At 41.6% G+C, this 27620-nt stretch overlaps 2 protein-coding genes across 2 annotated transcripts in view; both read right to left on the bottom strand.

Moving 5' to 3' along the window:
* The window catches only part of LOC118424198 (pericentrin-like), a 67736-nt gene extending 63379 nt beyond the window's left edge, over positions 1 to 4357 (bottom strand). Inside the window, exons 1-2 of the mRNA XM_035832733.1 lie at positions 4201 to 4357; positions 3662 to 3908 (exon numbers count right to left, since the gene is read on the bottom strand). Of these exons, the coding sequence (XP_035688626.1) occupies positions 3662 to 3908; positions 4201 to 4263 (310 nt within the window). The 5' untranslated portion in view covers positions 4264 to 4357. The remainder of the gene's footprint in view (positions 1 to 3661; positions 3909 to 4200) is intronic.
* Positions 4358 to 10172: 5815 nt separating this feature from the next.
* Positions 10173 to 26776, bottom strand: LOC118424506 (trichohyalin-like). The gene is made up of 11 exons (XM_035833085.1): positions 26481 to 26776; positions 24646 to 24855; positions 20953 to 20991; positions 19728 to 19892; positions 19151 to 19225; positions 18263 to 18430; positions 13788 to 16475; positions 12630 to 12758; positions 12002 to 12298; positions 11040 to 11183; positions 10173 to 10473 (listed from the first exon to the last, which is right to left on the bottom strand). The coding sequence occupies exons 1-11, from the start codon at positions 26526 to 26528 to the stop codon at positions 10195 to 10197; spliced, it is 4242 nt and encodes a 1413-aa protein (XP_035688978.1). The 5' UTR covers positions 26529 to 26776; the 3' UTR covers positions 10173 to 10194.
* Positions 26777 to 27620: the final 844 nt, after the last annotated feature.

The following is a 27620-nucleotide window of genomic DNA, read 5'->3' as shown; positions in this document are numbered from 1 at the left end:
AACCGGGTAAGAATCTAATATATATGTGGGAAACACTAAGTCCAATGCTCCCCATTTGCGGAGGCCGGGACACTTGTGTAAGGTCACGAACACACTGGTGTCACAGATCAAAAGTTAAAAAAGCAAACCTTGCATGAACTGATCTGGCGCGGAAGTGCTCGCATGATGTCAAAGCCAGACACGAAGACGGCTGACACGTGGAGACTACTCACCACCACGCACTTACACATGCTGAGGGCGAGGTGATGGGCTGGAGACATGTTTCTGACCCGGCAGTTGACAAACTTGGAAGATGAAAAACTAAGAAACAGACACGGTGAGACGCGCGCGTCCTAGCAGAAGGGTGACACTGCGAAAGGTGGACAGCATCTGAGAGTGCCAGGCTCTACAACGAGCCCAAGGTCCACCTGTGCGAATGCCTCTTGGGGAGGCCAAACAGAGAGCTGCTGCTCTATCTAACGCGATGTTCTCCCTGAGACACTGGGAAAGTGCCATATGACTGAACGTAAAAAGGGGGTAAACTGACCCATCAACAAAAAGGGGTCCTGACTAGCCCTTTATGGTAAAAACCAACACTCCTTATATTGTAGAGTGAGGGAGAACCTGAAGAAGGTGAAAAAGTAGGTAACTGAGCAGAACTAACACTGTCGCTGCTGTGACTGCTCAAAACTTGTAAAACAAGTGCGAACCGAGAACTCAATAAGAGACCCGTTCTTGTCAAAAGACAAACTAGTATCCTACTCAAAGGAACTACTCCTGAACTCAGGAATTCACCAAAACTGGGAAAAATATTCCCAAAAGGTTAGCATAGACCCAGACTAAACTAGGAAAAACACTCAAAGGTAAAAACCTTTACAGTAAAGTGATGCTAAACACTGACACCAACCAAAGGTCAAACCAGGTGCAACAAAACCTGAAAACTACCATCATTTCAAGAAATGGTGAAAACTTGGTAAAACTTCAGAACACAAAAAAACTCTGACATGTGTGAAACACAAAAAGATTAAATAATTTTAAAATATATAAATACATTTTCTATTCATTTAAAAATTTTATAAAACCTCCTAGATTTAAGTAACTAATTTAAAGTTACCTCAAACTTGCACAAGAATCCTGTAATTTGCCCATAAAAAATACCGACATAGGTACCACACACCCTCAGAATGGTAAAAACCATAAAGGTACGGCAAAAAACGGTCGAGAAAAAAGTAAATAGACATTTAAAAGCGGTAACTACCGCAAACCCGCTAAAACCGCAGACAACGTAGGAATAAAATCTCAAACGGACCGCAAACGCAAATGCAACACTGCAGTTTACACTGAAACCGCAAGAGGGCGTCGAGAACTCGGGCAATCTCGCGAGAAAAGCGAAAAACAAAATGGCGCTCACGGGCGCTCACGTGACGTAAACAAGTTTGTTGTGAACAGCTGTGAACATTCTAGAAGGAATCTGCTGTGCGAAGGCACAAAGTGAGCACATCTAGCGGAGCAACAGCCCCAAAACAAGGATATCAACCCTGACATACATGCTCACTATGCTAATAAAGGAATTTGGGTATTACCGATAAAAGATCGGCCAAATCAAGCGCCTGACAAGGACGACATTGCGGCCACAAAAACACACTGAGTGACTGACATGACGCTAACGTTTAATAACGTTACTGATCGATCGCCGAAAACAGTAGGTTGCCCGAACAAACTCAGCTAGCTAGCAGAGGCGCCGGGCGCGGTTAAGTAAACTGTAAGTCCCAAACGGACCAGCGGGAACCACCTGTCTAGACTGAAACTGTTTCAAAGACAGCAAAAAAGGAGGCACCTATGAAGGAAGCCTCAGCTGCAGAAACCGCATGCAGCGAAACGATCGGTGGCTGAAACTCAGGACAAACAGAGTCCTTGCTGAAACCTCAAGGTAAAACTGAGGCAAATAACCGCTGAACAACTTCTACCCAAGTTAGAAACGTAGAAACGTAACTACGTGTCTCTAACGAACGGAGAGACTGGTCAGACGCAGAGAAAAAATATATTCTGCTGCGTGTAAACGAAACCGACTCAACGGTGCGTAAAATAATGTGGCAACAGACGCAGAGAAAAATAAAATTCTGCTGCGTGGAAACGAAACCGACTCAACGGTGCAATCAAAATATGTGGCGTCAGACGCAGGGAAAGTTATATTCTGTTGCGAGGAAACAAAACCGACTCAACGGTGCGATCAAAATATGTGGCGTCAGACGCAGGGAAATATTATATTCTGCTGCGTGGAAACCGACTTAGCGGTGCATTTAATGCGGCACAAAAACGTAATACAACTCCATCATCCATGAACTAAGTGGAACCGGAGTAAAGTGAACTGAGGACAACGTGCAAAGGGTACGTTACGAGTAACGTTACCTAAAAAGGTAAGTCGAAGGAAACCACACCTACCGGAGTGGGACAGCACGTTGTACTCGTTACGGCATGGTACGCACTCGGCGACCATCTTGTGCCGATCGTGGAAGACCCATGTAGCCAGTAGTCGCCAGCGTTGTCCACACTCTTGGCGTCTGAGAACTGGCATCTCCGAACTGGTATTATACCAGTTTCTCTGAAGGTCTTCCAGCGATGGGGGCACATTTGCAACTAGGACTGTCCTGTAACCGACTCGCGGAACAGCGCCCGTGCAAAACTTATGTCTCTCGATGTGCCCCTGTGCATCTACTGTTAACACACACGAACATTGCCGGTGTATAACACTCGATGCACCGGGAAAAAGGGAGACCATGTGTCGACCTTCCAGTCTTGTCTTCCTGCCAGAACCATCCCTAAGGATACGTTGAATGCCTCTTTGCGCCTACGGAAGCCGCAAAGGAGCCGAGAACTTCCTGAACTCCCAGGAATTCTTCAGACATCATGCTGAAGGCCACATGTGCACGGAGTGCGTTCTGAACTTCCTGTGTGGTGATGACGCCCAAAGTGGCACGCAACTCCGCTAAATTTTCCGGAAAATCTTCCTGCTCCTGCCCGGACAAATGCTCCTGCTCAGACTCCCGAGGAGTAGACTCGCCGCCATGGAGCGTAGAACTCCCCTGTGCTGCCGGGAGACCGGCCATACGGCGCATAAACTCCCCCAGACTTTTGACAGGGGGGAGGGCGGCGAAGCACGTGGTTGTACACAAGCACGGACACATTCCAGCATGGCGGAGCAGGCGGGGCAGTACTTGCCCTATCTTCACGCGACGTTTTCCTCTTACGCTCGCGTTTCTTGTCCTCTTGAACTTACCGAGAGCGCGACTTATGAGGGTCACTTTCTTTTGCGTGACCACTCAGACTTATGTTAACTCGAACTACGGTCACTAATTGTGACAGAGCTATACGGAATAGGTCTTACTATTACGAAGCAAAAATTATAACTGAGGATTATGCAAGCCGAGAGTGCACACGTCACCGAAAGGGGAGGGGCTTCTTCTTTCAGGTGACTACAAATGAGCTTCAGGATGGGCGTGGAAGCGAGAATCCACGCAGTGTTCACCACGTGACAGCGTCGAGGGACAATCGACCATTTTTTGAGTATCATCCATTCACAAGTTCTCACATACTGAATCAGGTCCAGGTTCAGGTCATGACCTGATCCTCTGGACCTGAATTTTCTGTACTGGTACCCAGCCTTAGTGTACACATGGCTTACCCTTGTGCTCCTGTAGTTCTTGCTGGTGCTCTGTCTCCAGCTGCTGTACTTGTGCTGTCCACTTGGCCTCCAGCTGCTGTGCCTGCTGTTCCAGCTCCAGCTGGTGTGCCTGGACTAGGCTGGCCTCCAGACTGGCCAGCAGCTGTGCCTTCTCGTGCCTGGCCTCAGCTGACAGGATCTCCAGCTGCCCTGTATGGAGCTGTTCAAGCTGTACCTGCTGTGCTTCCAGGCTCTGCTGTAATTTCTCCTGTTAAGCATACACATATGTACATGTAAGTGCACAACAATTCAATTTGTTCTGGAAATAGTTGAACTACAGTGACTGTAATGTCCAACACAAATTTGGACTCAACCAAATTTTCGACTGCACAGCATCAGTGTTGGAAATTACAGTTCAACTATTTCAAGAATGACTTCTACCAACACAGATGAACTTTCAAGTTAATTCAATTTGTGGCTTGTCTGATTTTTTTCCAGTAAAATATGGAGCAACAGGGCGCAGAAAAATTTACAAAAAGTCAGATGGAGTGAACTCGTACCTCTGCCTCCATTGCCGCCTGTTTTAATTCCTCTTCATGCACAAAGTTGAGTTTCTGCTGCATCAGATCGAAGGCGTTCTGGTGCCTGACATCCAGGTCCTCCCGGACAGCCTGCAGGGTGCGGGTGTACTGCAGCTTCAGGTCCTCAATCTCACGTTCCCTGCAGGGCGGGGAGACGGTTTAGTTTAGGGGTGGATAATCATATAATCCGTTCATTAATTCCAATAGGTCCAACATCCGGTTCACTGATTTTTTTCAGGTCTGTTTTTTTCCAGACCCGGACCAGTCCAATAAGAAAAAAAACCTGTACACCATACCAATAACCAGTCCTAGTTTACTTACAATTTGACTGAATGTAGAGAATAAAGAGAACTCCAAGCTTGAGCAATCAGATCATACTGGAAAAACTTATTGTCCCTCACCCGTTGTACCTCACTGGTGAACCGGATGTATGATGATGATGATGACTAAATATCTGAGTTTAACACCCATCATAATGATTGGTGACACCTGCCCTTCCTCAGGGCAACTCTGATTGGTTCACATTGTACTGCAGTGATAGGTGTCACTTGATAAAATTGATGCAGTCACAAAATGTTAGGTATTCACATCGTCAGTGAGTGTTTTATGTGCTGTTTAAATGCTGTGCCAAATGAAAAGGACATAATACTGTACATATAGAATACAACATGGTGCATTCCGGATCACCCGAGGTACCAGCCCGACCACGGGTAGGATCTCCCGACGGCCGAAGGCCGATTCTACCCGCAGGAGGGCTGGGACCTACAAAATTAATGTAGGTGTTGGGTTTGAGTTTGCTAAATTTTTCCTCCTGTTACTTGTACATGTAGCTTTAATGTATGTAGACTTCTGGGTTTGAGATTGTGCATTCTGGCAGTGCTATGGTAGTGATTTTTGTGGTAAATAGCTTTTGGGACAGAGAATAAGTTAAGTTAAGTTAAGTTTGAGCCTTGTTTGCATGACTGTGTATACATGTTTCTGCATCATTGTACATACAATGTATTGAAATTCATCTAGTGTCAACTTCCTGGTTTGACCCTTCAGGCAGTCAAAGTTGACATTCTTTGTAGCCCTGGGCTATACAACTTTGTGCAATAACTACAATAGGGGGCTAGTCCACTAGTAGTGGCATGTGTGTTCAACTACATTGCATCATGATTATACTCTTTCCCAAATGTTGAGAGTTAGGCAGAGAAAGCAGTATGTATCTGGCCATTGTACCAGATGCATTGGCAGACAGTTACACCATGTAAAAAAAGGCTGAATGAAGCTAGCTCACCTATCCCTCTCATGAACAGTCTTCACTGCCTGAAGCTGCTCTCTCCGATTGTCCTCCATCTCCTGCCGGAGTTTCTGCAGGCTGTGCTCACACTGTAACTGAACCTCAGCGAGCTGCAACATAAGTTACCTTCATTACCATTGGAAAATAGTTTCATCAGGTCCATAGAATCTAGGATACAGGAGAATTTTTTTTACACAACCAGCAGGTACTTACATTGCTTACAGACACCTCAGACACCTTCATCAGAGGTGGTACTTTTGCAGTGACAAAACAATCCCAAACGTGGCCACGTTCTCACCGCAAAAGCGCCACCTACATCGTCTACATACATGTATAGCGGTGAGAAGCAGAACTCCAGTTAGAAGCTCTGACGAAGGTGTCTGAGAGACATTGAAACGTAAGCAATGTAAGTACCTGCTGGTGGTGTGAAAAGAGTTCTCCTACATCCTTCATTACCTTTGTTATAAAATGTATGTATTATCATGCATTTTAATCATTCATTTGTTTTTCTACTTTCTGTTATCACATTCATATATACAGTATATTTAGTAGTTCTGTTAACGATAAATTTCTTTGCAGATTCACTTTTTTGCAAGAAGCTATCGACGTCAGGGCTTTAAAATCATTCCTCACAAGAGACAGGGGGCACCATAGATTTTCAGCAACTTACATTTATGCCAGTTATGATTTACTGCTGACTGACTCACGTGTACTATTTACATGTACATTATGACATCATGGAAGCAGTGGATTGCTCATTCCTTGTTGAAGACTGGAGTTGGACAATCAAAAACTTGAGGAATTCTTGTCTTTGAAATTACAGTTCAACTTTGAAACAGAATATACATTTTTGACTTAGATGCTTGTTTACCTTTTGTTTCTCAAATCTGCAATCTTCAACTGTTGCTTGCTTATTTCTTATTATATAATAAGTTTTGTTAGTTTATTTGTTTAGTTGCCATTGCATGGTGCCTCCCTAACCTGTCTGAAGCTTTAACCAAACGAAGGAACTGCATGGTTTAACAATTTCATTTCCATGTGTGCAACCTCCATGTAAAGCTGCTGCAGATACAGTATAAGTCCTTTCCTACAACCTCAATGAGAATAAGATAAAAAATTTATATATACCTGCCCATAACAGCTGACAGTTATTCTTTTCAATTCCTCCTCCAATAGGAATTAAGCTGACATATTACAAGTACAATGTAGTTCTTGTCAATGTACTATTGCTTTAGATGGAGAGCAAATTTTGTATTTGCATTTCATTCACTTGACCTATACTTCATACATTGTCAAGTTTAATTTTGAGGTTACCAGATGGTTTTAGTAGTTAACAACTGGTCTAAATGTGCCCTGCATACCGATCTTACTTTACCTGAGCGTACTGCAGTACCTTCTGACTAGCTTATTCATTTCTCACTCATGAGATTGGATGTACTTTCTTAGAAAAAGTGACTTATTAGTAAATTTTCCTAATCCTACAACAAGTATGTTTGACAGTCTTAACATACACATTTTGTAACATTATCTATAGGCTACAATATCTAATAGTATGTTCTAAATTATCAAAAGAAATTAGAAACAGCCAAAGGAATTTATACGAATAATAAAACAAGCACAGAGGCAAAAAAACACAAACAGAAGCATCCTTTCTCATCTGCAATGTTTATTGCCAAGTTATCTGTCAGACGGATGTTTTGTGTGCATTCAGCCAGGTAACCATTTCAGGGGGACTGGGAGGGGTGTTGTACCAGCCCCAGTCCAACTAAGCATTTTCTGACTGACTTTCTGTTTACTAACATATTATACAACTTGAAGTAACTGATGATAACACTGTAAAAATTCTGTAGTGTCTGCTAACAAAAGTGTGCAAGGACAACACTTCTAGCACCAAAGATATACCAGGAATTCCCATTGAATGGTTACCAAGGCATATGTGCATTACAATATTAAGCAACTGAATTTGAATATTACTCTGCCTTTGGCATCACAAAACATGCATGGAAAGTAAAATACCAGACTCTAAACACAAATTTCAAAACAAAAAAGGAGAATATATGAGCGAAAGAAATTTTTGCTGCAAGTCCTCAACTGGTTCCCAATGAAACTATCCGTTGTAACTAAAATAGGGTATTTGGGGATATGAAGTTAATGGACGGTAGTTTCAAATTGCAATATCATGAAATTATTGCAATTGACTTGATATCCCTACATACCCTATTTTGCATACAAGGGATAAAAGTGAACTTTTAACATATCACATAAAAGCAAGGCGCCTAATGTAGAAGCTAAAACATCTATATTTTTTGCCCACCCTTCGAGAGACTTACAACTGAACATATGACTTGCAACTTTCCGAGATGACAAGTAGACTAAGACATTGCTGTGTTGCCTCACAACATTAGTGCTGCGTACCTAAACTCATGTTCAGGTTCATGTCTAGATTCAGGTCCAGAGGATCAGGTCTGGACTTTTAAATCTTTACCTAAACTCATGGCAAGATGTGTGCTATAAATCTTTTCTTCAGTTAGTATACAAATTGCACTAATGACATATATTTGAACAATATACAGGCAAGATTATATACAGGCAGTACTAAACACAAAAGATAAGTAATAAACATTTTTTTAAAAACAGGAAATTTTTGGTTGCTTTTCCAGTGCAAATTTTGCAATCTATGGAAGGTCGTAGATGGTTAAGAACAAAAAGAATACATTTCCATAGATTAATAGTTTTTTTTTTGGCAAGTCCATAACTAGTAGATTTTTTTTAAACTGAACATTTCTAATAGTCCAGTGTACAGGGACGCAGCACTACATACCGATTCACAGAAACAATGTACATTACACTGATAGAAAACACTGGAGATGGTTAGATTTTTAGGTCACTTGGGTTAGGTTAGGTGATAAAACTATAACTCTTTTCAAATTCTAGACTACAACTTCTCTGTTGTTTCTTACTGAATCAAACTGTTAGTGGAATATCTTTGAAATATAGTCTCTAAATAGCAGTCTTAGCTACAGCTTGTTATTTTATCCTGTAACTGTTGATATGTTAGATAGAGTCCTATGGTAACAATTGGAGGAATGGAAAATTTTGTAAGTGTTCGAAATACTTTTTTTTTTTTTGGTAACATGCACAATTTCATGTTGCCGAACATTTTACAAACAATTTGAAACAAATACTTATAATTCAGCTATTAACACAAAAGCTCTTAAACTGTATAGAATTACAACATTTTGGCCCCATTCATTCTACATCTAATGTTAACTTTATGTCAAAACCTCACATTAATAACTTACTGTTAACAAGAACAGTATTATTTTGGAGATGAGAAAAATAGTGAAATGCAAGCCTTCGGATGCAGTGTGACACTGTTAAAGTATAGACCTTTGCAGTGAAACTACTAACTAGTAATTTTTCACAAATGCATAACAGTTACTGCACATTCAGAGTATTTTTACATGCAAATCTTTTAAATACAATGTACCATTTGCATGTTGCATGTGGCCATTTCAAGCCCTACATGTAAAATGTATCTTTGGAATGTTACGTATTGGTCCCATTTGAATTTTATAGTTTCCTGACAAAGTTAAGACTTACATGTACATATATTTTGCACGAAAATGTGCTAACTTCAAGGCACATGTAAAAGGTTACCATTAGCTATACTAAGGATGAAGTAGTTGCCTGTCCTGAGTGGTTGTCAGAAAAGGTTATTTTAACATTTTCTATATGCAACAAGGTTGCATATGTTTAATATAGTGGCTGACTCAAGTATAAAGGGACTACTCTAGTCACCCAAAATTGGTGCATAGAAAATTCTCAATTATATTATCGTGGTTAATAAACACTCTGTAACTTCAAAATCACTCTTCACGGCACAACGTTGACATTAATTCCATCAAATGACTGCAAACAGTTAACTAAAATCTATTGACCACAAATATCACCAAAGCTTCCGTGAATAGTTTCATCAGGTTGGTACGTCACTGAATACTCTTTTTACACAAACAAAGCTTTATTCTCACCGACGTTTCAATGACCTATTTCACAACTGTTATGGATGTTTTACACTCTTTTGTGTTTGGGACAGCATTGTAAATATTTCTGCATAAAGCTTACGGTACATATCTAAATAAATTACATTTTGTGACCGCATCTGAACTGTGAGCAGCGACATCTGTCCTGCAGTACAATGTGAACCAGTCAGAATTGCCATGAAAAAGGTGACAGACGGTCACAGGGTTGGACAAGTTTCCTAAAATTCACCTGTCCTATCGGGCAAGCACATAAAAAATTTACTTGTCCGAACCAATTTTTCACTTGCCCAAAAGTCAAATGTCACTGTTACTAGCTGATGCATTTTCACTTCCAGCAATGGAATTTTCTGTTGACCATTGCTTGATTTCATGATTGTAAAAAGTAATAAGTATATCAGAATTGCACTCAATCAATGGAAAGATCTTACTTGCCCGATCGGACAAGTGGGGTAGGACATGCACTTGCCCGAACAGCACTTTCACTTGCCCTGGACAATAGGGCTAGTGGACTTGTCTAACCCTGGGACACCGAAATGTCGGTGAGACTAAAGCATTGGCTGTGTAAAAAGAGTCTCTTTATTCATCACCAAGGCTTTCAATACGGTGTTTTTTACCAAATGGCCAGACTACTCACGGCAAACCAGAAATCTAAAAAGAAGGCCACACCTGCTGCTGGTGCTGTTTCTTCAGAACGGATACAGCAGACGTGTGCCCGTCTCGAAGGCGCTTCTCACGGACACTGTAATCTTGGTCCAGGTCTCTTCTCAGGCGCTCGATGGCGTCCTTGTGCCGCCCCTCCATCTCGACACGCAGGAGGTGGATCTTCTTAAGGTTACTCTCCTCTGTGCTGGACTGGACTTTGTGGATTTGAGTGGAGAACTGATTCTTCAGCTGGGCCTCCCGGTCACGGTACTCCAACTGTTTCTCCTGGAGATAGACACAAAAAAAAGTTAGTCACTCGCTGGCAACACTAATGTTAGGGATGAATAAACTGACAGAGAGGAAAGGAACACCCCACCCAGTTCACCCTACAAGTTTTATTTCTTGCTTCTTACACGTTATGAGCCTACGAATTTTCATATGACTAAGAAGTAATGATTTAAAATTTGGTGAATATTGACTATTACCAGGCTTTTAGCTAAAATTTTATTAAAGAGGGTCCAAATTTCTTGGTGAGTCAAGGTAAGTGATATAGGCACTACTATTGTAGGGGGATTCGGGGGCATCCACCTTCCATGGTGCAGAGTTTACGAGAATGTTAAGTTAAAATGGTGTATTGTATGGTATCCTGAGGGACAAAATTACTCTCAGAGAGGTCACCATAGACCACAAATGACCTCTTAGCATCCCTGGTCAATCAGAATTTCATGCTTGTCAAAGGATCTGCTCCCCAGTGTAAGGGCATCTTGTGCTAAAATTGTGTCCAGATGACACCATAATGTATGCCTGGCTGAAAGCCTACTCATCCCTTGTACATGTACACAATGTATCACCTTGAGATCCGCCTGCCACTTCCTGATCTCCACATCCTTGATCCTCATCTCCTGTACCAACATCTCCTTCTCTGCTGCCAGCTGGGCCTCCTTCTCATGCAGACGTTCTTCTATCTCCCGCAACTGGGCCTCCAGCTCACGTTTCTATAAACACATCCCGAACATCAGTACATGGTTGTAAAGTTTGAGCTTTGTCCCAACCAGGGCTGTAGCCAGCGCCCATCCTTCCGTCCTTTGACAGAATTTTGCAGCTGGGGACGGAAAAAAATTTGCTCATTCCGTTCTGTGCCGGACAAAAATCGATATGTAATATAAAAAAAACTTTCTTCCTTGTGTATTTTTTACCAAAACGGATTTTTACCAAACATTGAACAGCTTAGTTTACCAGCATAATTTATGCCTCAAAATGCAGGAATTAGCGATTCAGAGGGTCTAGCTTTCAAAATTTGACGGGGGAACATGCCCCCGGACCCTCCTAGGTACGTAGCACCTTCGGCCCAAAATAAAGGGGACAAAAAATGATTTCAGGCTGGCTAAAACCCTGGTTCCAACACAAAGAAAGGAACTCAGAAATAAATTTCTGTCAAACTCGACAACCTTCTTCAACTATGGATTCAACACAGATGAGTCTTCATTCAAACATCAGTACATGCCTGTGTTGAAGTGGTTCAACCTACACAGTATATTGCTATTAAAGTAAAGCTAAACTTAGAATTGAAAAGCCTACTTTTTCAATACTATGCTAATTCAAGGTCTCATGTGGAGAGTACCGAACCACAATGTACGACAGACTTCTGTAAACAAGTGATAACTTAGCTTTGGGGTATATTCACCATGTTATAGTAGGCTTTTCATTTCTAAGATTTATCTTTCCTTTTAAAACATTCTTTGTTTGGCACTTTGGTAACACAGGCAGTACAAAAAAAAATGAGAAAATTGATAGCATTTTCCTCTTTAATTACCTGTTTGGCCAGCTCCTGCTCCAGCTTGTTTTTCTCTTCCAGAACTGCCTCCAGTCTCCTCTGTTCATGCACCTGCTGTTCCAGCCTCCTCCTCTCTTCCTGCAGTCCTTTCTCCAGCTCATCCTTCTCCTGTAGTTTGGTCCTCAGCAGCTCTTTTTCTTTCTGGAGGTTCTCTTCCAGTGCATTTTTCTCCATCAGGATGTTGGAGAGGGAACCCTGCTGTTGTTTCTGTGTCTCCAGCTGGCGCAGCAGCTCGTCTCTCTGGGCCTGTAGGGCTGACAGCTGACGACCAAACACCTGGACAGGGACACATTCATCATCATCATTGGTCAACATGCTTACACACGACAGGCTTATACCGCCTCTTACGGGGTGACATACCCTTTCGCTGGCTAATTACAAGATGCTTGGGGTATGGCTCTGCCTATACACGGGACCTCCATGTAATGTCCTAACCGAGGGACGACCCTATTGAGGTCACCTGAGTTAGCGCCAAATGGCAGCCACTCTAGACCCTTGCAATTCAGCCCTTCCTATTGTAGGCTCCTGGCATTTCAGACCGTGGCTGCATAGAGAGACTAGTACTACCCTTTTTGATAACAAGTACATAGCGCGAGAGTTGTCCTACCTGCTGCACGTCTGCACTAACAGAGTCTGAGGTCTGCATGCGAGTCTGGAAGGTCTGGACCAGGTCTTCCTGTTGTCTGAGCTGCTGCTGCACAGCATCTTTGTCCTGCTGCAGCTGGGCTGTCCTCTCCTTCAGGAACACAACATTTCATGTGTTAAAACTTATCCATAATGTTATCAGTGCAATATTCAAACTGAAGTTTTCAGTTTCACCCCCCCCCCCAAAAAAAAAACCTGCCGACCCTAGACTTTTTTTGGGGTGGGCAGTGGAGTCACATAGCTGCCAGTTAGAATTTTTTTTATTCAGCCTGTTTCCTATTAACGTAAAAGTAAAATACTGCTCGTTCCATCTTATGAAGGATAAATGTATCTATTCATTATGCACAGCATTCAAGTTTGACATCGAAAGACACTTGTGTCCTTGTGCATTTCAGTTTACTTTGTTTACTGTATTGTTTGTTTTTTGTATTGTAATATGGACTTAGTGCTCTAGTAGACGAGAGGGCAGAGAAGGAATTGCACACCCTTCCTTCATCATAAAAAGTCATGTGCAGGTCAAGTAAACAGGTTGCCGAACCCACCGGCAAAATGCCAGTCTGCCTGCTCATCTGTTGAATCAACAGGAGAATTTTTAAATAAATTGTAATACGTCACACTAGAGTTTTGGTCAGCCTAAAAAAGATTACAAGAAAAAAAAGAAAATCCCGACCTACCTACCAACCCTAATTGTTTCAAGACTGAAACAGGAAACATTTTTTCCTAGGTCTAATCTGAAAATGTTGTATTTTGGTGCCATAAGCACTTTAAATTCTATGACAGCACGCATTAATATTTGAGTACCTCAAGCAGGCTTTTAGCCAGGCAGGTGTCAAGGTGTCATCCACTTTTCTTAGAATAACAAGAAATTTTATGCACTGGATGCCCTTACACTGGGGAGAAAATCCTCTGACAAGCATGAAATTCTGATTGACCAGGGATGCTACCAGGTATTTTTGCCTCATAGGATACCTTAGAATGCACTATTTTAGCTTGAAATCATCAAAAACTCTGAAAATTGAAGGTGGATGCCCTCGCCCCCCCCCCCCCTACAATAGTCACTTACCACGACTCCCCAATAAATTTGGACTCCCTATAATAAAATCCTAACAAAAAGCCTTACCTTGAGCAGTGCTACCAGCTGGTTCTTCTCCTCTATAAGCTGCTGTTCCCTCTGTTCTCTCCTGGACACCTCCTCCTGAAGCTGACCAACCCTGCTCTGTACCTGCCCCGGCTCCGTAACACCACTCTCCTTCCTCTCATACTCTAGTGCTTCTTTAAGTAGTTTGTTTTCCTTGGAATATATATCTTGCGTCTCCTTCAACTCTTTTTTCACCTGTTCTAATTCCTTCAGGAGACTGTCCGACTGTGGTAGACCAAAAGTTTCGTCATCGGTTGATTTGTCGTGTTCTCCCGGACTGCTTGATGCAGTACGAAGGATTTGTACTTCCCGTTTCAGATTTTGTAATTCTGCATCCTTGGAAGCTAAGCTTTCTCGTAATGATGCCAGCTCACTTTTAGTAGTGGAGACTTCGTTTTGCTGTATTAGTTCTTCCCTTTTGCGAATAGCATCTTCTTTGTCTTTCATAGCATCAGTCAACTCTTTCCTTAACTCTAACTGTTCTGTTTCTCTGGCCTTTAATTCAGTCTTCAAAGATTCCAGAGTTTCTTGTAATGTGGACAACGATGCGTCTGTATTTCTCCTTTCCTCCTGTTCGCTTTGTATTGCTTTCCTTAGTTCTTGGTTTTCCTTAAAGATCCTGTCGAAGTCACTGTCAGAACCGTTCTGTCTTGTCTCTTGAAGAGCCTGCTCACTTTCTGCGGTCAGTTGTTGCAGACGTGCTATTTCATCTTGTAGAGCATTCTTCTCAACTTCAAATGAGTTCATCTGGTTCATCGCCTTCTCTTCAAGAACCACTTTAATCTGCTTCTCCGATTCCAAAGCTTGCTTGAGAGAATCCACCTGACTCACAAGCTCTTCATGTTTCTTGAGTTGTTCCTTCAATTCCTGAATCTCCTGTACCAGTTCAGAATTGGTCTGTTTGTCTTCTGTAGGGCTAGTTGCTGTAGGTGGGACGTCTCCACTTGGGCCAAACTCACTAGCAGCTGGGAATCCTTTTGCTGCTTGTAGCTCATCAAGTCTTTCCTCTAGGTCCTGTCTGGCTTGTAGCAACTGCGTACACTCCGCCTGCATTTCCTCCAAGTTGACCTGGTAATTCCTCTCTGCAAATGAGAAGGTTTGTCTTTGTTCCTGCAGTTCCCTCTCCAGGTTTAAGATCTTCTGAGACGTGTCTTGCCCCGCCTCGTCTCCGGCGTTAAGTTGCTGCTTTAGGGACTCGTTCTCAGCTATGATTTTATCTTTGGCGTTGGCTACCTTTAAGAGTTCTTCTTGCATTTCTTCCAGGTCATGGTGTGATTGATCAATCTGTTCCAAGAGCGCATCACGCGCCTCTGACAAGTCTTTGTTTTCCTGCTGCAGTGACGACAACAGCTCCGAAACCTCTGGCGCTGTTTCTTCAGAAAAGTGAAGTGACTCTATGGAATATTGCTTTCTCTGTTCCTCAAGTTCCCTCATGTGGGTCTCTTCCATCTCGGCACGAGCTTGTTGTAGTTGCTCGACAAACTCTCGATCTTTCTTAGCTTTGATGGATTCCACCTTCTGCTGGAATGTTGCTTCCAGGTTGCCCTTGAGAACTTTCATTTTGTTTTCGTGCTCATACATAAGTTCTGATTTCAAGCGTGTCATTTCTGAATGGTGCGACTGTTGAAGACTTTCTTTCTCAAACTGTGCCTCTTCAAGTTCGTCCCTAACATCTTTCAGCTGCTCACTTAACTTCTCCAGCTCATCTTGCATCTCTGTATCAGGCACTTTCTGTTGAGAGGAGCTATCTAATGCAGCCACATGCTCTTCAATTTGGGTTCTGAGTTGAAGATTTTCTTCTGAAACAGCATTCAGCTGCTGTGATAGTTCATTGATTCTTAAACTAGTTTCCTCCTCTCTTCTTTTCAGCTGTTCATTCTCTGCAGCGGAAGATTGCACAGACTCGTCCAGTTGTTGTATTTTTGAGTCATACTCCCGTTTCAACTCCGTCACAACGTTCAGGTAGGCAGCAGAGTCTTCTGTTGCAGCGGTTAGTCTGGACACCTCTTGAGTTAGCGACTGGACAAGCTCGTTCTGCTCTGACCACTGTTGCTCTACCTCTTCACGCTTGGCTGTCGCTAAAACCAGCTCCTGACGGAGTTCTTCCATTTGTTTACGTTCCTGTTGTTGGAGGGTTTCGTTTTCCAGCCGAAGTTTCTCATGTTGGATTTGATATTGCTCTCTGAGAGTTTCCTTCATCTCCTGTATCTGTTTCCCATGGAGTTCCTCTAGCTCCGCCCGCTGGGCCTCCAGAGCTCGGACATTCACCTCCCCACTGTCTCTTCCCTCAGAAATATGTACCTTCTTCTGAAGTTCCTCAACAGTTTGCATCAGAGAGCGAATCTCCTCAGACGACCGTTGTTTCAGCAGTTCCATTTGCTGCTTTACTGTTTCCACCGACGCTATTTCCTCCCGTAGATTTAGAAGCTCTTCTGATTGGCGGGCAGCTTTCTGCGCTACCGCGGTCAAGGCTGATTCTTTCTGTTCAAGGATGTCGATTTTTTCCCGCATAGCTGTGTCCCCCTGCTGTATTAGCAGATCCTTCTGACGTAACATCGTGTCCTGTTCCTGAATTTTGTGCTGTAACGTGATGACCTGCTGCTGTGTGGTGAACAGCTCCTCTACTGACACACCCTGCTGTCCTGTCTGCCCTTTCAGCATCTCACCAGCCTGGTAAAGAAACAAGAGGACATGTACACATTTGTTCTTCCACAAACAAACTGCAGGGCTTCAGATACTTTGTGCACCCAAAATTGGAGCTGTGCACCCAATGTTTTTCTGTGGGTGCACAGGTGCACGGCATTAGCCTATGGGGCCCTGCTATCTCATGCCCTATCACTGGTTATTATGATTGTTGCCACAAACAAGCTGTCAACCAATCAGAGAATAAGCATTTCTTGGGCTTGTTGTTGTTGCAAGCTGTCTTGCAAAGGCCGCTGGGAAGCTATCAGCCAATCATGTTACGTATTACATAGCTCCATCCTCCTACGCCCGTTCCCCAACGGCTGACTGCCCATATAAGGGCAAGCTCATTAATATTTATAAGTAGGTCGGTCCCTAACTGGTCTGAGTGCACAAGGTAGCAGAGGTAAACAAAGGAAGTTTTTAAAGGCTTATGGGTGTAAAGATGTCAGTCTAGTAAACACCATTTTCTTGACATCTACATGAAAGATTGTTTAAGAATTTGAAGTTGGCATTTGTGTGAATCAATATTTTCAATGCTCAAAATCTGTGTGCGTGCCAAGCCAACATTGAGTGCCGCACACTAACCGACTTTCGGGTTTCACTGGTAACTCTAGACATGAGAACACTGAGTGTTGGTACTTCTTATGATAACTGCTGTTCTGATTTCTGAAGAGCTCTGTTCAAATTACTAATTTAGTAGGTTTGCGATTAGGTTATTCTGATATTCTACTTCATTTTATGTGGTGCACCCAAAAACTTTTCGGTGCACCCAATTTTCTAGGGTGCACATCCCAAAAATGAATTTCGAGCCATGAACTGGCAGGGCAACATTTTTCTACAAAATGCAGGGCGTTTCCTAACCAGTAATTGGCCTTTTACGAAACTAAAACCTGTAAAAACTAAAACCTGTAATTACCAGATACAGGTTTTGCTAACCTGTAATTACCATATTTTCTGTAACAGCCAGTCAGCTACTATGTTGTTCAAATTTGGTGTAATACATGTAATTAATACATTTTACCTATTTGCTGTAACCAACAGTTCCAAGCTTTGATTGGTTTGCGACAGAAGAAAACATTGTATGTTTTCCCTTTGGGTAACATTGTTACGCCACAAAGTAGCAGAACACAGTATTTTGCCAATTGTGATTTAAAACAGTAAGGCTCGGTACCTCAAAATACACATCTTAATCCGTCTCAAAACTGACATATATCTCTAACGTTCACCAGTTCCAGCCATAGGCTAGTAAACCTACAAACATAAACAGAAGAATCTCTACCACTCTTTTAAGTGCTGTGACCCACTACTTTGCACCCAAAATACAACTGACCACAGGGGAAACTTTTTGGAAACAAACAAAAATTAATGTGCATGCAGGTATCAATGTAATGGAGTCAGCATGGAAAGAAAATCATTATTGGAGACTGTTAATAACTGGGTTTTAGCCAGCGCCCGTCCATTCGTCCTTTGACAGAATTTTGCTGCTGGGGATGGTCAAAGCCCATTCCATCCTCTATGATGGACAAAAATCGGCATGTTAAGATACTAATTGAACCAAGCTGAGTTTACCAGCAAAATTCGCCGCTCAAAATAAAGGAAATAGCGTTATAAAGGGTCTAGATATCAACATTTTGCCCGGAGCATACATGTACCACTGGACCCCCTAGGATTGTTGCATCTTCGACAGGATTTCCATTCAAAATCCAGGGGACGAAAAAAAAATTCAGGCTGGCTAGAACACTGGTTAAGAGTTGGTTTTGCAGTGTCCGCACCTGTTGCAGCTGCAGCTGTAACGTCTGGATCTGTTGTGTCAGCTGTGCCACCTGATGCCCAGCCTCCTGTTGTACAGAGTCACGCTCCTGTACACTGATCTGCAGATTGACTGACAGCTGCTTGATGATGTCATCTCTTTGTGTAATAGCCTGTTGGAACTCCTGTAGCTGGGGATGAAAGAGAGAATGTATGCTTCATAGTAACATGTACAGTTAGAACCTCTTTATCATTTTGTACCTGGACCTGATTGTGAAAGTTGTAAATGGGTGATACAAATTATAGTCCATTTTGCAACTAAGGATTCCGTTTGGTGGAGTATCAGACTTCCGTTAGCATTTGACAGTAAAATCTTGGTAGAAATGCCTAATAGATACTCTCTACTTGACTGGCATTTTAAAATCCTATCTTCATGTAAACAACAATAACTTCCACCACCTGCCCATATAATCTGTTCATTTTCTAATCGGTTCAAGATCTGGTCCACTGATTTTTTTTTCAGGTCTGTTTTTTTTCTGGACAGGTCCAACAAGGAAAAATGGTTTTGTACCGGTACCACCCCAAATGTGGGACAAAGGAGACTCTAAAAGTCCATATTAACACTTTTACACCAAGATGTCTTAAATGCCTCCAATTCCTCTTGAACCAATGAAAGGAATGACTTGTTCAAAGGCAAGCATAAAGAATTTGGGATTCGGAGGTACAAAATTTCAATTTTTGTTGTCGTTAAGATGAAGAGGTGGTACACACAAAAATCTACCTACACACATGTATTTTCTATACACTATATACATGTATTACATCACCCATTCCGAAATTGCAAATCATAAACAACTGCAGTCTATAAGAATTTATATCAGAATGATGTTCGAGTCAGAATCTGTCCATACTTTCTCTTTGTACTCTGCAACACTGGTCTTCTGTGTGGTCACTTCAACTGTCTTTTCAATTCCACTTTGGTCTGCCTACAAAAACCAAAACAAACAAAAATCATTAATAAAGCCAAAGCAGGGTTGTCATCTATTGTGACATACAGCACATACCACTAAACTTGCTTATTCATAGCCAAGCCCCCAAACCTCATTTCCAGGCAAAAATCAACTTGGATACTTCCAGCTCTTGATTCCTGGTGGGAGGAATCAAGAGTTGGAAGTACTGTAAATGCATCTAAGTTTGCGGGGATTTAATTTCGTGAAAGTGGAAAAAATGACTTTTCGCAGTGGTTTTAATTTAGCGGTAGCACCATGCACTGTAGTCTCTTACTGCCATGGAAAAATTTAAACATCAAACCACCGTGAAAGTTTCTGCATTTGCAGTATTTTGATGTTCAATAGAATTAGAAGGGTGAATCTTTTGTGCAAACATCTTTGTTGATTGACATAATACTTATGATGGGTGTGGCACTACACATAAGTACTTATATCAAATATGAAAATGCATACAATGTAACTGCCAGATCCTTCATACCTGTGTATGGTGATGACCCTGAGCTTTCAGCTTCTCACAGTCCAGAGTTAGTGCCTCCAGCGCTGCCTGCTTCCCGTAAAGTTTCTCCTCCAGGGCATGGATCTGAGCTTTAGCCTGCTTCAACTCCACACGGGCAACATCCAGGGCAACACTGTCCTCCCCTTCCTGTCAGTACACACAAAACTACACTCAAACTTCACATCCAGGGCAACACTGTCCTCCCCTTCCTGTCAGTACACACAAAACTACACTCAAACTTCACATCCAGGGCAACACTGTCCTCCCCTTCCTGTCAGTACACACAAAACTACACTCAAACTTCACATCCAGGGCAACACTGTCCTCCCCTTCCTGTCAGTACACACAAAACTACACTCAAACTTCACATCCAGGGCAACACTGTCCTCCCCTTCCTGTCAGTACACACAAAACTACACTCAAACTTCACATCCAGGGCAACACTGTCCTCCCCTTCCTGCCAGTACACACAAAACTACACTCAAACTTCACATCCAGGGCAACACTGTCCTCCCCTTCCTGTCAGTACACACAAAACTACACTCAAACTTCACATCCAGGGCAACACTGTCCTCCCCTTCCTGCCAGTACACACAAAACTACACTCAAACTTCACATCCAGGGCAACACTGTCCTCCCCTTCCTGTCAGTACACACAAAACTACACTCAAACTTCACATCTAGGGCAACACTGTCCTTCCCTTCCTGTCAGTACACACAAAACTACACTCAAACTACACATCCAACGCAACACTGTCCTCCCCTTCCTGTCAGTACACACAAATGTGACAATACTACACTCAAACTGCCCTGACACAATGCATTTATCACATTTACCTAATGGTGCAACAACTAATGCATCCAAATTGCTGAACATATTGATAGATAACAGGTCTCAAAATGCCACCTGCATATGCAGGTTAGTGCAGGTAAAATTGGACCTGTGCAGGTATTTCTTGTGTCTATTTGCACATAACCTGCACTGGGGACCAGGTCCATGTACTAGGTACATGTAGGTGTATGTGAATTGTTATCAGCTACATTGACTGTTAAAATAACGGTTCCTCAACAATTTTAGTATGATCCATACTTCCTAAATTCAGAGTGGTGCAGGAAAAATTTGTCAGGTGCAGGTAATTTTCAATGTTACCTGCACCAGAGCAGGTATGCAGAAAAAAGTATTTCGAGCCCTGGATAAGCTTCCTACCTCCGACAGCTCCTCAGCACTGGTGGACTGTTGATCACTCTGGGGGAGAAAAAACAGACGTCAGACCTACTCACACAGGTATGCTCACAGGTGAGACCACAGGTGTGTTCAAAGAAATAGATGATAAAAGATAACAGGGTTATAAGAAAATATGATAAAATATAACAGATGTGTTAAAAGGAAAGGATAATAAAGATAACTGGTGTGTTAAAAGGAAAAGATGATAAAAGATAACTGGTGTGTTAAAAGGAAAAGATGATAAAGATAACAGGTGTGTTGAAAGGAAAAGATGATAAAAGATAACAGGTGTGTTCAAATGAAAAGATGATAAAAGATAACAGGTGTGTTAAAAGGAAAAGATGATAAAAGATAACAGGTGTGTTGAAAGGAAAAGATGATAAAAGATAACAGGTGTGTTGAAAGGAAAAGATGATAAAAGATAACAGGTGTGTTCAAATGAAAAGATGATAAAAGATAACAGGTGTGTTGAAAGGAAAAGATGATAAAAGATAACAGGTGTGTTGAAATGAAAAGATGATAAAAGATAACAGGTGTGTTAAAAGGAAAAGATGATAAAAGATAACAGGTGTGTTGAAAGGAAAAGATGATAAAAGATAACAGGTGTGTTTAAAGGAAAAGATGATAAAGATAACAGGTGTGTTTTAATGAAAAGATGATAAAAGATAACAGCAGGGGGTTTTCTAGAAAAAATTAGTATGAGGGAGCTTGGTCAGTGTGGCGAGGGAGCGGAGCGACCAAGCGGGGGGTTGGTTTCCCCCTTCCGCTGTGCGAAGCCTTTGAAAATATGAGGTAAAAATGGGACATTTTGAGGCTACTTCAAGGGGAAAATCATAGCTTGAATGTGTGTTTATCCTTACCATGTAAAACTACAAGAAGGCATATTTTGTAGCCTGTAAGATACAATTAACACAATGAAAAAACTGGCTAAACTTGTTACATTTTTGTAGTTCTTTTGGATTGTGCAACACCTTCAAAGGCTATTCTTCTTTCTTAATATCAACATTTAGCACTTAATAAGAATGTTTCTCAATATAAACATTTGTATACAAATCTTAAAATAGTCAAAAGATTTATATACAAGTCAAGTCAAGTTTTTTATATAAACCAACTTTTCTTTTATCTATATAAACTGAATTTAACTTGGCAAACTATCCACAACTCACCCTTTATATGTGCACATGTTTTAAGAATTAATGATAAATCTAAACCCTATGTTATGAGAAGAAATAGTTTGGTTTGTTAATAAGCTTACACCATTCTTATGCATGGCTATCATAAGCAACCATTTATTTTATTTTTGCATACTATTTGCTTTTTCTCCCAAGGCAACAGTCACACTACATTCTGTACCACTATGTTGAGCCTTATATGTTATATGCAGATAAAATATTCATTTTGTACAGCTAAATCGTCAACAAATGTTTTGTTACAATGTTGTGAGAAATTGCAGACTTGATCTGTTATATTCACACTTTTTCAAGTTTGCTACAATCTCTGCTGTATCAGTGTGTCACAGGGATATCATGTTTCACATCAAAAGAGTTGTAGCCAGTGTGTGGAGTCAGGTAGGTGGGGCCAGACAGAAAGGGGAGGAGCTAACAACAGAAGGATGTTGCAGTTCTTAGAAATCTATTGGGGGAAAGATTTTATTTACAACATTTTGATGTGATAATTAGTATAGATTACTATGTTTTTAACTACTTTTGTCTAGTGATTTACCCATCTGAATTTAATGTGCAATATGGATTCAAATATTTCCAAGAAAGGATGTTTGATTTACAGTCCATGAAAAAGATGTTTTCCCTGTTACTACTTAAAATGAACTCTTCCAACCTCCCATGAACTTATCAATGAGAACGTGGGCATGCTGCTGTGTGCTTTACTCAAAGCCAGAAATTGTTATTTTTGTGGTTTTATTAATATGTTTTGGGATATTTTGAGAGTAATGAAGCTTGTAATAATAAGATACATTATTGTATGTTGTTTTTGTTACATGTTCACTGGAAAAAGGATCAGTTTGAAACAGACTGCATGTTGTGAATATGGTAAAGTAATGCTACATTGAAAGAGAAAGTACAATCGGTAATTTGAGGGGGTGCAGGTAGACAGTATCGGGGTGCGGCGACCCTGTTCCCCGGTTTAAAAAAAGCCCTGATTATTAACAGGTGTGTTGAAAGGAAAAGATGATAAAAGATAACAGGTGTGTTGAAATGAAAAGATGATAAAAGATAACAGGTGTGTTAAAAGGAAAAGATGATAAAAGATAACAGGTGTGTTAAAAGGAAAAGATGATAAAAGATAACAGGTGAGTTAAAAGGAATGGATAATAAAGATAACTGGTGTGTTCAAATGAAAAGATGATAAAAGATAACAGGTGTGTTGAAAGGAAAAGATGATGAAAGATGACAGGTGTGTTGAAATGAAAAAATGATAAAGATAAAAGTTGTGTTAAAAGAAAAAGATTATAACAGGACATGTGGAAAACAATTACCGATTACAAAATGAACACACTACATCAACAGGCGTCCGTGTGTTTGGGTAACAAGAAAGAAATAAAGTAGTGTAAATATAGTCATTTCTACCAAGCCTTTACTACCAACCTTACTACTACGTGTTGTATGACCAGTTGATGGTCTTGACTTTGAGAGGAACTTGGATGGAGACTTGAACTTGAAGTACTCTCGTAGCTACTTTAAATTCCATAAGGTAAGTAGATAGATGCCATACATGTGTGTTCAGTGCAGGTCTCCATGCAAAGAGGTGGAAGTCCAGTGTTGTATTACTCAAAAGGACTGAGCTGCTTAATATTCAAATCTAGTCTAGACTAAAACACATGGAAGTATGTGTGTGTGTGTGTGAGGGGGGGGGGGTCTCTTATTGATGATTTTACTGATATCACAACACTAGGCATTTAGAGTAGTTTACATGAAAATAGGATTTTTAAATGTCGGTGGAAGCTGATACTCCATCAAACAGATTCCTTTGTAGCGAAATGGACCATTGTTTTGAGCATTGCCCATTCACAAGTTTTCACTGACAACTAGGTCCAGGTTCAGGCTAGGACTGGGACATGATCCTCTGGACCTGAAGCTGACCTGTAGTACCCTGTACCTGAATTTTCTGTACCAGTACCCACCCCTAACTGAAAGCAGCATGACTTGACATCTGCAGGCCTGACTGTTACTAGTGTCAGCTGTTTTTGTCTTTTATACTGAAGGCCCAGACTTCTGATGATGACGTCACATGATTGGTGTGATATAAACTATGCTAGGCTGATATAGAGCTGTGTACCGGTCCAGTTTACCGATACAGTACCAGTACAATCAATTAGGTACAGGCCCAAAATACCGGAATCCTGGTGTACAGGTACTGGACCTGTATCTAATAAGTACAAGCCAGGCAGGATAACAGGTCAGAGGATGGCCACTTTGACAGATAAAATTACCGTGAAATGACCATGAGCAGTCTCTGAGCCAAAATTTGTTGCATCATGTGTCTACCACAATGAAGCATGTTTTTATTGGTTCAAACATGCTTCTATCCTTATTGAAGATTAACTTTCACTTTAACAATTAGTTCAGGTACAGGTTCAGGTCCTGACCTGTACCTAAACCCACGACCTGTGCCTTAAATTTGTTTAGGTACACAGCTCTAGGCTAATACGTTACTCACATCATATGCAGACAGGGACTCGGAGGAGTGATACGTTAGGTCCAGGCTGCTGTTACTCGCCGTGCTGATGTCCAGGGACTCAGACTGAGACAGGTCTTCTGGGGACGCCCCCCCTCCCCCTGCTGCACCCGCCTCTTCCTTCTTCTTTCTCTTCTTCTTCTTCTTTGGGTCATCATCTTTAGCTGCCTTTCTCCTCCGGAATGCAGCAAGCTGGGTAAAAACAAGACAGCACATCAGACGAATGCAAAGCTCACGTTTCATTCATTCTCTCCAGGCGAGGTAAATAATCCCAGAAACAACTTTGTGTTACAGGAAGGGTCCACATTCCCTCTAACTTAGTCTGAGATGATCATGACTTTTGAGCACACTTACTTAAAGTCTAGTACACAGTTCAAAATTCATTGGAAGAATTTGGAACTTGACCCATATGTTAAAAATTGCGAATAAAAGTGCCCCTCCCCCCTAAAAAAATGACAGCAATCCTTATAATTGGGTACCTACTGGCTGCAATAATATTACCAGACCATATTATTATCAATACATTGTTGTATCATTATTATTATTAAAGGCTTCAAAGGAGACTATGTTTTACCCTGGGCACCGGACCGACAAATGGCTCTCTAACTGGTTTCATCCGGGGCCCCATGACAGTTTTCCCATCAATCTAAATACACGCTCCAGGGATTTTAGCCAGAGGGAGGTTTGGGCTGCCCCTTTCTTGGCCTGGGTATCAAGTCTGGTGACCAGGGTAGCTACGTATTTTTGCATTTTAGCCATCAATTTTGAAACTTCCAAAGCAGGTACAAAGTACTGTAAATGCAGAAACTTTTGGGGTGGTTTGATATTCGCGGCGGCTGTTTCACCGCAAACTTAAAACCACCGCGAACGTTTTTTTTAATGGCAGTAAGAGACTTCAAATCATGGTGCTACTGCGAAATTAAAATCACCGCGAAAAGTCCTTTTTCCCGCTGCCGTGAAATGAAATCCCTGCGAACTTTAATACATTTAAAGTATCTAATAGTAATACCAGACTCATAGATTTGATTCGCTCACAACAGGATGGAACCCTAAATTAACCCAGCCCGTAGCTAATCTGGCCTACTTGGCCCAACCACACATCCTGGTTAACCCAATAGTAAACATGGGTCCTCCATTCTTCTTTCCAGACCTCTTGAGCAGTGGCATTTATTTTAGGTGGATCACTGATTCACCACTTTTAACATGGGCTAAGGTTAGAAACTCTATGCCAGGGAAGAAATCCTGAGTTTTGTCGCACCCAGAAGTTTGCTAATGCTAGGTGTCGAGGGTAATTCACACGTACATGTACGCAAGGAGCAATTTACCAGGAACACACCTGCTTAGCAGCTAGCAATGAAGAACACAAGACTATTTATTATTTTAATTGAACCATTCTGACCTACTGCTTTCGATAACTGTGGTGGGTTATTCATTCAAGGTGTGGCCCTCCTCAAACAAGGGACCACCATTGAACGTCCTATCTGGGGGCGTCCCCAACCGAAACTACATCAACTTGATCAAGCGACAAAATTTCCCAAGGGCACGACGTCGGAACATATCTAGGGACTCGTACCTAAAACATCTGGGCTATGAGCCAAACACCTACTGTTGTGCTATGCGACGCTTAACCCAACTAAACAGCATAAAACTGGAGACTATATCATCTACGACCCAAGCTCTACTGTATCAAAATTATACCTGAGCGCTAAGCCTGGTCAGGGAATTTTGCCGACAAATATTTGTCTGCATGCATGTGCATGGGCAACATGCACACAAATGCAATATGGGAGCTCTCTCTGTTCGATTGAAAAGAATACCTTCTCTTTCCCTGTCTGCAATTTCTTCTTGCGCTCCTCTTCATCCATCGAGTAAAAGAAAACACAGCCCTACAAGTCCAACAGAACACCGTTTTTACTGTAGTAAACAGACAAAATGGCGTCCCGCCTCAGGACACGTCTATGGTGGTCTCGCATCGACGTTTTCATGGAATCTACAAGCAGATGTTGGGTGGGACAAGGTCGCATAGTCTTTTTAGCGAATGCCCACAAACACCCACTCTAGAGAAGTCCGCGCTGCACGAATCTCATTTTTTTTGCTTGGAGTATGTCCACGTTGTGCTCCCAAGCATTAATGCTGAGTTTCAAGTCAATCCATCCACCCGAAGTGACATAAATCAAAGTTGACGATTTTCAATGGTCTTTTTAGCGAACGCCCAGAAAAAAAGACTTTTTAGCGAATGCCCACTTTATCCACAAAAATATCGGCCGCGGCGCAACGGCACCGACACCTACCACCAAAAACATGTTCAAGAATGTGTCCCATTGATGTGTACGGAGTTTCCGTGCTTTACAATCATTTTAAGTCCCTGTTTTTGGTCAAAATGTACGGCGCCGATACCCCCATACATTAACAATAACAATAACAATTCAAAATGGCGGGCACTAGTCACGTGACCTCATTGCGGGACTGTTCTATAAGTATCGCGGGAGGGACTGTTGTAGCATAGCTTATCATGCAACCATTTTAGAGTGAATTCTGCACAAGATTTTCAATTTATAGTGCTATCATCTGACTGATATTTACATTGCGGTCTTTTTCCTGTGTCATTCTTACCCAGGTTTGAGGAAATTAGCAATTTTTTGCAAATATGGATCTTGATTCAACTCACTTCAGTGCCCAATTTACAAACAAGGCTCTGAGACACAAGTGTTATAAACCTCTGGGACCAGTTAATCAATACTAGGAAAACAAAGCTATTTATTACTAACAATATTATTTACAATACTAGAGTTCAACGAACCCATCTCTTCGCCAAATAATCATGCCTTTATTTAAGACTTTAAGGTCTTATTCATGTACATGTATTACTAAATAGCAAATGTTACTTTTCGTTTGGCCGACTGATGCGGGAAAAATTTCTCTATTCTTTTGTTCTAAAGCTTAATATATATGCTTGT

This window comes from Branchiostoma floridae, chromosome 10 (assembly GCF_000003815.2).
Source record: "Branchiostoma floridae strain S238N-H82 chromosome 10, Bfl_VNyyK, whole genome shotgun sequence".
In the NCBI taxonomy this organism is placed as follows: domain Eukaryota; kingdom Metazoa; phylum Chordata; class Leptocardii; order Amphioxiformes; family Branchiostomatidae; genus Branchiostoma; species Branchiostoma floridae.
The sequence above is the reverse complement of the archived record's forward strand: the minus strand, read 5'-3'. Positions and strand labels throughout refer to the sequence as shown.

Coding starts and splice junctions, on each gene's coding strand:
- LOC118424506 (XM_035833085.1), bottom strand. CDS start 26,528: ATGGATGAAGAGGAGCGCAAGAAGAAATTGCAGACAGGGAAAGAGAAG. Junction 24,856..26,480: donor TGCAGACAGGGAAAGAGAAG/GTATTCTTTTCA, acceptor GTTTTTACCCAG/CTTGCTGCATTCCGGAGGAG. Junction 18,431..19,150: donor TTGCAGAGTACAAAGAGAAA/GTATGGACAGAT, acceptor TTTCATCCCCAG/CTACAGGAGTTCCAACAGGC.